The sequence below is a fragment of the Doryrhamphus excisus genome, linkage group LG11, assembly GCF_037039965.1.
Source record: "Doryrhamphus excisus strain RoL-2023G ecotype Guam linkage group LG11, RoL_Dexc_Guam_v1.1, whole genome shotgun sequence".
NCBI lineage: Eukaryota > Metazoa > Chordata > Actinopteri > Syngnathiformes > Syngnathidae > Doryrhamphus > Doryrhamphus excisus.
In genome coordinates, this window is record NC_136367.1 from 7,300,001 (window position 1) to 7,313,346 (window position 13,346).

Here is a 13,346-nt window from a genome sequence, read left to right on the forward strand (position 1 = left end):
GCCGCTGGTGATGAAGAGAACAAGTGCCACCTCGGTCAGCCTCTCTTTGCTCACAGCTGACCTGTACAGCCTCTTCTGTGGCCTCTTCCTCTTCCATTACAAGGTATCTTCCAACTCAGAAACGGTCTGAAGTATGAGAAAAGACTAGATTTTGGTGTTAGGGTTAGTCAAATGTCAAGCGTCTGCTCTGCTTGTGTGTTGCAGTTCTCTTGCCTCTATTTGTTATCATTCTTCATCATCATTTTGGGCCTTGTGGTTTATTCCTCTGCATCCACGTATATGGTCCAGGACCCTCGTGTCTACAAGCAGTTCAGGAACACCATCAACCTGTCAGCCAGTGACCCACTCCAGCCTAGTCATGGAGTCCTGGAACCCTCTGTGACCTACACCAGCCTAACCCCCGACTCAGGGGAGGAGCCCAGTTTACGTGTCATTTAAAATGATCTCTGACTTTTTTTTTTTACTGTTGAGAGCTTCGTGCTGTTTTCGCTCAAAGGTTTGTACAAAGAACTGTATCCAGTCTGTTGAGCAGGTAAAACTGTGATGACTCCATGGAGGTTCCATGTATAGATTTGGCTGAAACCACGGGTGAGATTTACATGTCAGTGTCCAAGTTGCCATGACAACATGTACCTAAAAATGAAGTGACTGAACGTTATAAAGTAAGACTAGCATACTGCAGTGATTGTAAATGATGAATGTATACTTCAGGGGAAACAAGTATTTTCATCCCCTACTGATTTGTACATTTGTACATCATTTTTATGCTAGCTTTACTGTACCAGAGAAAAAGAATGTAAAATATACTATATACAGTAATCCCTCGTTTATTGATGAATTGGTTCCGGACCAGACTGTGATAAGTGAATTTCTGCAAAGTAGGATTCCTTATTTATAAGTGGAATAATATTTTTGAAGTTATCTGTTAGAACCTTCTATGCTAAATATGTTTTTCTTTATATTATTACAGCCATCTAGACAGGAAATGACTAAACAACAAATAACAAAATGAAACATTAAAGCATAAATAAGACTCATGCTTGTGTGTGTTGCTGTAAATATTTACTGGTGTTACACAGGAAGTGATGTCAGGGGTCAGATGGCAGGCTACTGCAGCTACGGATCCAGCACTGTCTGTCAAGTACATTCACTCAATATTTATATTCCAGTAGTAAAGACAGCTGCACATTTGAGGGCCATTTTTAGAGCTTTTTTTGAGTGCGTCCATTTTTAGCCAGTTATTAGCTAGTGGTCGTGGGATGTGACCCCACAAATAGCAAAGATCTACTGTACTGGAAAAAATTGAAATATTGAATATTCTATTCATATTATTATTTATGTAGTCAAATATTTTAGGAAAATATAGTCTATTTTCCTTCTAAAGAAAATCAGGTGCCCTTCTAAAACAAAAAGTGTGTACTTTAATTAAAGTACACTTTATAAATAAAGTGTTAAATAAGTGTTAAATAATAATAAATAAGTATTAAATAATAATAATAAAAAACATGGCCTGGAGTTGTTAAAAATGATTAAGACAAAAAAGTATTTGCATTTTATGAGGGACTATTTTGGGACCTCAGGGTAAAAAGTGGCATTTTTGAAGAGCTTCAAGGTTTAAATATTCAATAATGAATCATTTTTATGTACTTTTAACGTTTTTTTGGGTGGACGAGTTGTTGTTTCTGCGTCACCTTTTCGTCACTGATTTTGGTGGGCTTTTCGTAAATAAAATTCTATAAATTGACATGAAATTGACGTAGTTGCGCTTTGCAAAACGTCCCATTCCGGCAACAAGGAAGCAGGCGTGTGTGATTCAAAGTGCAGTTGTGTTGTGTCCTGCTGGGGGCAGTGTTACCACACTAGGTTCAGTGACACCGCAGTAAACCGTAGAAGAAGAAGAGGAGCAGGCCAGTCCAATTCTCCATCTTGTGTTTAGATCTGATCAAAACATCTCAGGAAGCGGCAAGGCGTACAAAGCTAACAAATTATCGCCCATCATGGGAGCCGTGCTGGGCTTGTGCTCCATGGCGAGCTGGGTAAGTAACTTAAGTTGATTTAAGTCTAATATGATCGGTAATGTTATCGTTAATGTGTTATTTGCTGCCATGACCGAGCAATAATAACCATAACGACGTAGGCCGTGTGTTTAACTGTGACGCAGATCACAGCGCTATCAATGCCGTCAATTATTATCATATTTATCTAATATAATAATACCACTTCATTCTATTTGTAACATTCATGTTTTTTATTTCTAGATGCAGTGACTCCATTTCACACACTACATTGTTTTGGTTTACAGTAAACATAACAACAACAATACAGTGCTGTCATATTCAGTAAAATGACATTATTAGCCTCCTAACTGTGACCATTTGGTAAACATTAACGATGATGTCGACAAACCAGACTTTTATGACATGTAAATAAGATTGCTGCATCATTTGATAGACAGTCACGTCATACCCACTCGCTTGTTTATCATTTGTAATGCGATTACATTAATGAACGTTCATGACCATCATTTCAAATGTGCGCATTTTAACATTACTAACTTTAATGTTGGTTGTTTTACCATTACAAATGTGCAAATATGAACAAAAATGCCGTATTTCTTTATCATTTTCAAGTGTGCTGATAAATGCTGCATTGTGTCGTCTTCGTTGTTTAAAAAGTATGGCAATATGAACATACATAAACTCATATCAAGTATTGTGGCTTCTCGATCATTCAAATGTGCTCCTATTAACTAAGTGGGTTTTGTGGTTTGCAGATTCCTTGTCTGTGCGGCAGCGCCCCCTGCCTGCTGTGTAGCTGCTGTCCGAGTGGCAACAACTCCACCGTGACTCGCTTGGTCTACGCCTTCTTCCTGATGCTGGGAGTGGGCGTGGCCTGCATCATGCTCATGCCAGGCATGGTGGGACACCTGAAGAAGGTAATTTCCACAATAACAGAACCTACTGGTAAAGGTGGAATCGCACAGAAATAGACGGTGTAGACATTGAAAGGGTGAAGGAAAATACATTTCTGGAATCACAATAGATGAAAATATGAGCTGGAAACCTCATATTACAAATGTACAACATAAGGTGGCCAGAAATATTTCAATATTGAACAAAGCAAAATTTGTTCTCAATCAGAAATCACTCCACACTCTTCATTGCTCTCTGGTTCTACCATATCTCACTTATTGTGTGGAAATATGGGCTAATAACTATAAAAGCAATCTTCACTCGCTGGATGTACTGCAAAAAAAGGTCAGTAACATACTAACTCCTTATTTCTAAAATCACAAATACTTCAACTTGCTGATATAGTTCATCTTCAAACAGCTAAAATAATGCATAAGGCTAAAAATAAGCAATTAGCTAAAAATGTCATCCAATACTTCTCTACAAGAGAGGAGAAATATGATCTCAGGGAAGAAGTACATTTGAAACACTTCTATGCTAGGACTACGTTATGCTAGCCATAGCATTTCAGTATGTGGAATCAAACTATGGAATGGATTGAGTAAGGAAATCAAACAATGCACAACGATGAGCCAATTCAAGAAACAATACAAGCAGTAGATGTTTGCTAAATACAAGGATGAAGAGTCTTGAACCAGTCATGATGTGCTATATATATCACTATATTGACACTTACTATGGTACCCATTATGGCATTGGATGCTCATATCACCTCCTACGAGGTACGAGGTACATTATTTAAAAAAAAAAACAAAAAAACCCTTAAACTGTATTATGGAAAGCAGGAAGTGAACAAATGTAACAGTTACTGATTGTAAAAGTACCAGATGGAGGGGTAGGATTTAATAAGCTTTGCTTCTTCCTACTCCTTTTGGACATGTGGAACTGGGAACTGATTATGGGATGCACTCAATTGTAATCTGTTGCATGTTCAAATGAAATAAAACCATTAGCATTACTAAATTGACTGTGAGAGTGAAATGCTACAACTGTGACACTGAACCTCACTCTGAATTGGTCACAGCCTCTGTAAGCATTCCGCAAGACTGAAACCCCCGTTGTAGGTTCACATTAGCGCCACGTGGTGCAGCTACGCCTCCAACAGCCATACGGCACAATGGAAAGAATCCGTTTGGGTTCCTAACTTTTTTCCATACACCGGATCACTCTCTGGTTAAGCTGTGGGTTTCCGCAGCCGGAGCGGAGCTCGCCACTTCGAGAGTCAAATTGAGTGACACTTAGCGGCAATCTGGGCTGGATGAGGACCGGAACTGCACCGTAGTCAGTGTGAGCCCGGCGTGAGCAGGAATTAGTCTGGGGAAGTATGTCCCCAGTACGTGGTCCATCCACGCCATGCTAAAGTATGTCAGGGGAGAGATTGTGCACCGGTGACTCCGCCTCTGCAGGAGCAGCAAAGTCCACCAACGAAGTCCATGCAACTCGCTTGTTTACGTTTATCATTCATACCAGGATAAGTCAGTTTCCAATGGTTGTTGTCATGCTTGTTGATGTCGTCCTTTAGATCCCAGGATTCTGCGAGGGAGGGATGGGTTCATCCATTCCTGGTGTGGAAGGTCATGTCAACTGTGATGTACTGGTGGGCTACAAGGCTGTGTACCGCGTTTGCTTCGGAATGGCCATGTTTTTCCTTCTCTTTTCTCTGCTGATGATCAAAGTCAAGAGCAGCAAGGACCCCCGAGCTTCTCTGCACAACGGGTGAGAACAGACGCTCAAACTACCATCTACTCTCCATCGACTCTTCTTGGGCTGCAAGTTCTTATTTTTTCATAGTCGATTTATGGATTCATTGAGGGATTGAGTAGACCCGAGCGAGACCAGTGATTCTCAACCGGTGGGTTGGGTCGCGGAACAAAACAAAATGATCTGTGTTTGTATACTTACGGTATTTGGAAGTTCCCGGGAAATTTTGTAAATCAAGGAACATCCTTGTCCTTTTTCAGATTTTGGCTCCTGAAGTTTGCAGCGGCTGTTGCCATCATCGTTGGGTCTTTTTTCATCGCAGAAGGTCCCTTCACAACTGGTAACTGTCAGTCTTCTCTGTTAGCTGTCTGTACGTTGTGTATCTGGACAGCGTAAATCATACAGCAGCATTCGGCATAGAAATGTAACGTTACTGTAATGTTGGGCCACCAGTCCAGGGTGTACCCCGCCTCTCACCCAAAGACAGCTGGGATAGGCTCCAGCATAGAAAACTAATTGATAGATGATGTAAAGTTGGGTGAGACACACAAGCACCAGACTTTATCACTAGCCACGTTTACATGAGGAGTTTTTCTCTTTCCGAATGGAATCTTTCCGAATGACCTTTCCGAAAGCAATAGTATACATGGAAAGGAATATTCCAATTGCGTGTCTCCATGTGCCGCTATAATCAACCAGAATAGTCAATGGGGCATGCCCAGTAAAGTGTAAACACCAACATCACGTGATACCGACTTCCTCCAGTTTTTCTTTCCCTTGTTGGAATAACTCCGTATTGCCAGTTTTTCCTTTGTCCAGTCTTGAAATTTAGTTTGAATCAAAAACAAACTTTCCGCAGCAGTCCAGTGCCGATTGCTCGCCTCCATTTTTTTAAATGGAAGAACGTCTGGAGCTGCGTGTTACGTCATATCTCAGCATTCGCTGAAAGAACGCACCCGGGAACAGGAAAAGATAAAGTTCAATCTTGCTAATATTTTATAATTAAGCTCGGCACATGTTTTATATAGATATGTATTTTCTTTTTTAATAAAAGTGGACTTGTGAATGGCGTATAGAAGGGTTTAGATTCTGTTCCACAGATGGCGCTAATGCACACCAAAGCTGCTTGCCAACCGCCAATAAACAACAGAAGAAGAAAAACGCCACGAAGAAGAACGCAGTCTGACAACTTTCCGATTGAGCGGGTACAAGATACCTCAATCAGGATTGGGGAAAGGAATATTCCACCCCTGGGAATCACATTATATATTCATTCGGATTGGCACTTTTCTTTCGGAATGAGGTGTATACAAAGGTTACATTCTTGCCGTTTGAGCAAATAACCCGAATGGAATTGGAATATTTGGGTCCATGTATACGTGGCTATTGAGACATCAGCCTTTTATAATCCCTAACAGGGGCTACTGTTGGAGTCGTAACACACGTCAAGCTAAAACTCAACTCTGAACCCCTGACGTCACTTCCTGTCTGCCTCTCTTTGCACTGAAACACATTTAGAGCAACACGCTTGAGTCTCATTTTCTACTACATTGGGTAGTAGCAGTGGATATTTTTATTTACAGTCATTTTAGTGGGATATAATAATATGGAGCATATTTTAGACGATTGTGAACAGGTTTCCTATGCTTGTGGCCAACAGGGCAGACCTGACACACCCCCCCTCCCCGCCAACCACTTGATGGTGCAGAGATAGGATCATGCTAACATGCCTAAACAAAACATTCAATTCAAGCCATGTCGTTTGGATGGCACGCAAAACCTGTTTGTGGGTATGCATTTTCAGCACCACTTCCGTGAGGCAGTCATGTCGTTATTCGGTTGTTGTCCCACATGACGCTGCGGTATAGCAGACATCACCCCTAGCTTAAATCATTCTGTTTTGGCAAGTCACCTACAAGATGTTGCACTCCAGAAAAGAAGCTCACGTTTACAAACAAAGCATGGGCAGGGTGGGAGAGACAGCTGATTGGATGAGCAAGGGAAGGGGATGTTGGGCTAGCGCAGGGGTGGGCAAACTTTTTGACTCGCGGGCCGCATTGATATGACAAAATTTACGGGGGGGGCAGACTATATATTTTACACGTAACAGTCCACCTGGTATTATTGTATCTGTAAAATTGTCATGCAATCTGCTATTATTATTTATTATTTTATATTTATATTTAAATATTTTAAAAATAATAAAATATTCTAATAATTACAATAAAATTTAAATAATAATTATTATATTATTATGTAAAATGTGCAAATACAACAATAATATTATATATAATTAATATAATAATTAGCATTAATATAATTATAATAATCATAATAGTTCTAATAATAATTCTAATAATCTAATAATAATAATTATTATTATTATTATTATGTGCTTGTGTCCCTTTTTTCAGGACCACTTTGTAAACAACAGACCATGTCAAAAAACGAAATTGATAAAACCATCAAAAGGTTGACTCAGGCCATGATGCCAGGTTGTATGTTGAGTTTAAATGAAATACTTTGGAAAGATTGGGCGGGCCGTATTCAAACACTTGGCGGGCCGGATGTGGCCCCCGGGCCGTAGTTTGCCCACCCCTGGGCTAGCGTGTGTGGTGAGACGTCTTGTTGAGTGTGCCGCCTCTGCGGTAAGCATAACCATGAAGACATCCAATCATTTCTGGAGTGTAAGACACACCCATAAATCTAGAGAGAAAGACAGATTTGTACATACATATGTACGCACACTGGACTATAGCTGTACAATGTACATATCAGAAAAATACATATTTGAGGACCAGCTTTCTGAACAGGAAGCCATGACTCAATATAACAGTCTGACTCCAGGTAGAAGGCTAAAATCATCACACAGCAAGCTAACCAGTCCAAAGGTATAGCTAAGAAATATACAAGAAACTATATTAACTTATTAATAATGCATTTGGTCCCAGCAGAGCAATCATTGGCCAATGGCTGACATGGAGGTCATAAATAACACTCGTAGGATGAGCTTGATAGCTAAATGTCCCCCTCCACATACTAAATAAAGTCATCAAGACGCGCCCCCAGGCATACTACGTAGTATTATGTAGGACGTAGTCGTAGAGCCTTGCTACTAAGCCCCCCACCCCCGTAATGGCGGCTATTTCTCAGGTCATCTTTTTTAGAAGACGTTCACGTGAGTCCAGCTCAGATTGTGTTGTCGGATCATCTAAAGCTCATGAAGATCTCCTGTCGTCTCCTGCAGTGTGGTTCTACATCGGGATGGCGGGGGCTTTCTGCTTCATTCTTATCCAGCTGGTTTTACTCATTGACTTCGCCCACTCCTGGAACGAGTCTTGGGTGGAGAAGATGGAGGAGGGTAACTCTCGCTGCTGGTATGCAGGTATGGACCTTCACCATTTATTATTATTTGTGGATGATACCACTGCTTTTTGTGGGAGTACAGACCAAATCATTAGAAAGGTCAGAGAAGAAATGGTCACACTAAAAAGATGGTTTGATGATAATAGATTGTCCTTGAACCTAAGTAAAACTAAAATCATGCTGTTTGCTAACAGAGGAAAGGGCACGTACCAGCAAATACAAATAGATGGTGTAGACATTGAAAGGGTGAAGGAAAATACATTTCTGGGGATCACAATAGATGAAAATATGAGCTGGAAACCTCATATTACAAATATACAACATAAGGTGGACAGAAATATTTCAATATTGAACAAAGCAAAATTTGTTCTCAATCAGAAATCACTCCACACTCTTTATTGCTCTCTGGTTCTACCATATCTTACTTATTGTGTGGAAATATGGGCTAATAACTATAAAAGCAATCTTCACTGGCTAAATGTACTGCAAAAAAGGCCAGTAAGGATAATTCATAATGCCGCCTACAGAGAACATACTAACTCCTTATTTCTAAAATGACAAATACTTCAACTTGCGGATATAGTTCATCTTCAAACAGCTAAAATAATACATAAGGCTAAAAATAAGCAATTAGCTAAAAATGTCATCCAATACTTCTCTACAAGAGAGGAGAAATATGATCTCAGGGAAGAAGTACATTTGAAACACTTCTATGCTAGGACTACGTTATGCTAGCCATAGCATTTCAGTATGTGGAATCAAACTATGGAATGGATTGAGTAAGGAAATCAAACAATGCACAACGATGAGCCAATTCAAGAAACAATACAAGCAGTTGATGTTTGCTAAATACAAGGATGAAGAGTCTTGAACCAGTCATGATGTGCTATATATATCACTATATTGACACTTACTATGGTACCCATTATGGCATTGGATGCTCATATCACCTCCTACGAGGTACCAGGTACATTATTAAAACATAAAAAAACCCCTTAAACTGTATTATGGAAAGCAGGAAGTGAACAAATGTAACAGTTACTGATTGTAAAAGTACCAGATGGAGGGGTAGGATTTAATAAGCTTTGCTTCTTCCTACTCCTTTTGGACATGTGGAACTGGTAACTGATTATGAGATGCACTCAATTGGAATCTGATGCATGTTCAAATGAAATAAAACCATTACCATTACCAAACAAACGGGTGGAAGCTAGAAGGTATGTAGAAGATGCAGTAAAGAGTCTTGGCTATGTTGGCAGCACTCTTGTCCGTCACGGCCCTCAACTACGTGCTGTCTCTGGTGGCCCTGGTCCTCTTCTACGTCTACTACACCCACTCTGATGGATGCACCGAGAACAAGGTCTTCATCAGCATCAACATGCTGCTCTGCGTGGGGGCCTCCGTCACCTCCATCCTGCCTCAAATCCAGGTAGGTCCTCCCTCACGTGTCAGCATCAGCAGACACTCCATAACCTTCTCCTACTGGGGTCTTCCGTGTCTTCAGGAGTCCCAGCCCAGGTCTGGCCTGCTGCAGTCCTCCGTTGTGACCTTGTACACCATGTACCTGACCTGGTCCGCCATGACCAACGAGCCTGGTAAGACCTGGGAACACAACAAGGGCGGGACCCTGTGGGAGTGTTGGCGTGTGGAGTAGAGCAAGACGTCATCAGCAGGAAGTCAGGACGCCTGAGCAGGAAACACAAACCAGTAGGGCAGCACCTCACATAGATATGCTAACTACAACACTTAGCACAAAACGTCCTTGGCCGCATCCCATTGGCGTGCTAGTACATGGAAACAGGAAGTGGAAGTCAGCGCCGTTGTCATCAGCAGTCATGCATAAAACTATTATAAATGCATAGAAATGATGCATAAAGTTTCATTTAAGGCGTCATTGTTGCCAAAGACACAACATGGCAGCGAGATCAACACTAAGAGTTAATTTGTTGACTTAAAACACGCTGCAGACAGGAAGTGCAACCCCAGCCTCCTGAGTATCATCGGGCTGAACGCCACCACCACCGAGAGCCAGGACCAAGTGGTTGAGTGGTGGGACGCCCAAGGCATCGTGGGATTGATCCTCTTCCTCATGTGTGTCCTGTACTCCAGGTGAGGAGGAAGACGGCGAGACCGGCGATTACGACGGCGCCGCCTTCCCACACTCACATGCTCTCTCTCTCTCTCCTCCCTCAGCATCCGCAACTCGTCCAACGCCCAGATGAACAAGCTGACGCTGACCAACGACGAATCGGCCCTGATCGAAGACGGGCCCCAGGGGGCGGACAGCTCAGAGGAGGACGGCGGCCTGAACCGTGCCGTGGACAACGAGAAGGACGGCGTCACCTACTCCTACTCCTTCTTCCACTTCATGCTCTTCCTGGCTTCTCTCTACATCATGATGACGCTCACCAACTGGTACAGGTACGCCCACACTCGCTACCAATGTTAGCACGTGTCAATAGAAGTAGAACCTTCTGGTTGTGCTGTGTGACAGTCCTGACTCCAACTACATGGTGATGACCAGCAAGTGGCCGTCCGTGTGGGTGAAGGTGTCGTCCAGTTGGATCTGCATGGCGCTCTACGTGTGGACGCTGGTGGCGCCTCTTGTCTTAGTCAACAGGGACTTTGACTGAGAAATACACACACTCACACACACACACACACACACACACACACACACGCTCCCATCCTAAGCTTGACCTGGTTTCTTTGCCGTAGGTGACGTCTCTAACTGGTATTGCTTCTTACTGTCCCTCCTCAGCACTGTTGCAGTGCTTCCTCCCATTGTACTAATAGTATGTACTTTATGGTAGTAGCAGTGTTTGTAGTACTACAGTAGTAGCATGTAATACTGTATTCACTTTGTTCTCACTAGTAAAAAAGTGTTGCATGATTTTTAGCAGACATGAATTCATACATTTACTACAACGCTACAGCACAAGTGTGTGTGTGTGTGTGTGTGTGAAATGTAAAACACACACACACACGGACACCTGGTTGTGCTTTTTGATGTACAATGGAAGTGTTTTGTGTTAAGTTATTTCTTGTTTCCGTTTCCACACTTGATGCTGACTTTTGACAAAGTATTCTAACTTGATGGCAGCCAAAAGTAATAAAGATGAAAAGATTTGAATTGGGCCAGCAGCACATGGAAATATTCATATTCATTCATTCATTTTCTATCGCTTTTCCTCATGAGGGTCGCGGGGTGCTGGAGCCTATCCCAGCTGTCTTCAGGCGAGAGGCGGGGTACACCCTGGACTGGTGGCCAGCCAATCACAGGGCACATATAGACAAACAACCATTCACACTCACATTCATACCTATGGACAATTTGGAGTGGCCAATTAACCTAGCATGTTTTTGGAATGTGGGAGGAAACCGGAGTACCCGGAGAAAACCCACGCATGCACGGGGAGAACATGCAAACTCCACACAGAGATGGCAGAGGGTGGAATTGAACCCTGATCTCCTAGCTGTGAGGTCTGCTTATAAATATATATTATAAATATAAATATCAATATTTCATATTTATTTTTACTCCACTGGACACAATCCTATTTTACATGATTGTCAGAGATATAGAAGTCATTTTTGTTAAAGTACACATGAAGTTATTCACTAGTCATTCAATGCAGTACAATACAAAGTCTGTTTATTGTGTCTTTTAATCATGTTGTGCCTTTTTTTTTAAGATATTCTACTTCTACGAAGCACTTTATGCTGGAACATGCAAATTTCCCCATGTATCTACCTACCTACCTACCTAACCCACCTACCTACCTACCTACCTACCTACCTACCTACCTACCTACCTAACCCACCTACCTACCTACCTACCTACCTACATTCACTGCCAGAGACAAAAGTAACATCAAAATCTTTTTCCCGTTTTTGTTAAAAATAATAGTATGGACAGGTCCAGTGATGCTACAGTAACTAAGAAGTAATCCTATTTCTGACTAACTACTAGTTCCATTATTAGTTACCTTTTCAGCTACTTAAAATCGGCTGCCTGCAACGTGTGAAAGTTGACCTTTAAAGTCGGCTTTCTATTTGCTGAAGAATAATGTCGTGATGGGTGTGTTGTGCTGTTGTTCCAAGCTGCTGTTTCGTGTGTGGACGCTGGAGGGCAGTCGGGTTCAGCTTGCGGGTTGGAGCGGGCGTTTGGAAGAAAAGGGAGTAGAACAAGAGTACTAAGGAAGTACTACTGTGTGTTCACATGGGTAGCCAGTAGAGATGGGACTTTTGACTCCTTGAGGGGAGCCGGATCTTGGTGAGCCGTTCCTTTCAAAGAGCGGCTCAAAAAACTGGCTCATTTGGCTCATTTTTAAGTTTTAAGAAGCCAGCCTTACCTTAATTTAGTCAATTTCCTTTATCTAGGAAATAATGACTGGGAGGAATGAATTTAGATAGCCCACCAATATGAGTTAGAATTATTCTGAAATACGGATTATAACCTTTTAAAGTCTGATCTTGATTCATTGTAAATGTGTTACACCGTTGCTGCTGCTGCTGCTCTCCAAGGCATGGGGCATTCACATGTTTGTGTTGTTGGATTGTTTTTTTTACTGGCGCACTCACGTGAAGGCACCGTGCGGCACGTGGCGTGATGCTATTTGCAAATCTAATAAGGACCGTGCCGCTGGGCTGCCCTCTTCCCCGTGTAACTAGGTAACGGTTCCCAGCTGCGACTCGGTTCCCATCGTTTATGTTAATGAGCCGTTCAAAAGAACCGGTTTGTTCGTGAACGTCACAACACTAGTAGCCTGGTCTGCCGCAGGACAGGAAGTGTCTTATGTTGGTTTTGAAAACAGCCAACTGACTACAGCCATCCTGACTACTGTTATTTATTCAGCCGTCGCTACAGTAGTAACGCAGAGTGACTATAAAAACCTAATTTTCATTTTTTTTTGGTGAAAATTTGGGTGTTTTTGCTGAAGCCACCCTATGATCTACTGCCGATTTATAAAGACCCAAAAAGGCTAGAAGCAAACTCCTTACTGATGACTGAAGAGAATCTAAAGTTGTCTTACATAGTTTCAATGTTTATGAAGTCCTAAAATGTTCAGCAGAAGTGCCCCCAAACTCAGCAGTATGGAGTTCGTTCGATTTTAAAGTGCATGATGTGCTGCTACGGCAGTATGACGTTGTGGGTCTGCTATGAATTCTGCTCCATTTTAACTGAATCCTTTTTTGCCATAAGAAATGAGGTAAATGACTGAAGTGCAAGTGGCAGCATTTTGATGGTGAGAAACACCCTTAGCTTATAGATTATTTTTTACATGTGCAAATGAGTCAAGCACC

The 13,346-nt window shown here is 41.9% G+C and overlaps 2 protein-coding genes across 3 annotated transcripts in view; both read left to right on the forward strand.

The window, feature by feature from the left end:
* slc35f1 (solute carrier family 35 member F1) overlaps positions 1-1,287 on the forward strand; it is a 21,980-nt gene extending 20,693 nt beyond the window's left edge. For both annotated transcript variants that reach the window (XM_058091741.2, XM_058091739.2), the window contains exons 7-8: positions 1-103; positions 205-1,287. The exon at positions 1-103 is cut by the window's left edge and continues 52 nt beyond it. In XM_058091741.2, coding sequence (XP_057947724.2) covers positions 1-103; positions 205-438 — 337 coding nt within the window. In that variant the 3' untranslated portion in view covers positions 439-1,287. The remainder of the gene's footprint in view (positions 104-204) is intronic.
* A 582-nt stretch (positions 1,288-1,869) lies between these two features.
* On the forward strand, positions 1,870-11,172 carry serinc1 (serine incorporator 1). Its single transcript, XM_058088658.2, has 10 exons — positions 1,870-2,036; positions 2,774-2,935; positions 4,495-4,688; positions 4,934-5,013; positions 7,921-8,058; positions 9,299-9,468; positions 9,544-9,634; positions 10,007-10,148; positions 10,233-10,460; positions 10,534-11,172. Exons 1-10 carry the CDS (start codon positions 1,998-2,000, stop codon positions 10,670-10,672), a joined length of 1,383 nt encoding a protein of 460 aa, XP_057944641.1. The 5' UTR covers positions 1,870-1,997; the 3' UTR covers positions 10,673-11,172.
* Positions 11,173-13,346: the final 2,174 nt, after the last annotated feature.

Coding starts and splice junctions, on each gene's coding strand:
- serinc1 (XM_058088658.2), top strand. CDS start 1,998: ATGGGAGCCGTGCTGGGCTTGTGCTCCATGGCGAGCTGG. Junction 9,635..10,006: donor CGCCATGACCAACGAGCCTG/GTAAGACCTGGG, acceptor AACACGCTGCAG/ACAGGAAGTGCAACCCCAGC. Junction 10,149..10,232: donor ATGTGTGTCCTGTACTCCAG/GTGAGGAGGAAG, acceptor CTCCTCCCTCAG/CATCCGCAACTCGTCCAACG.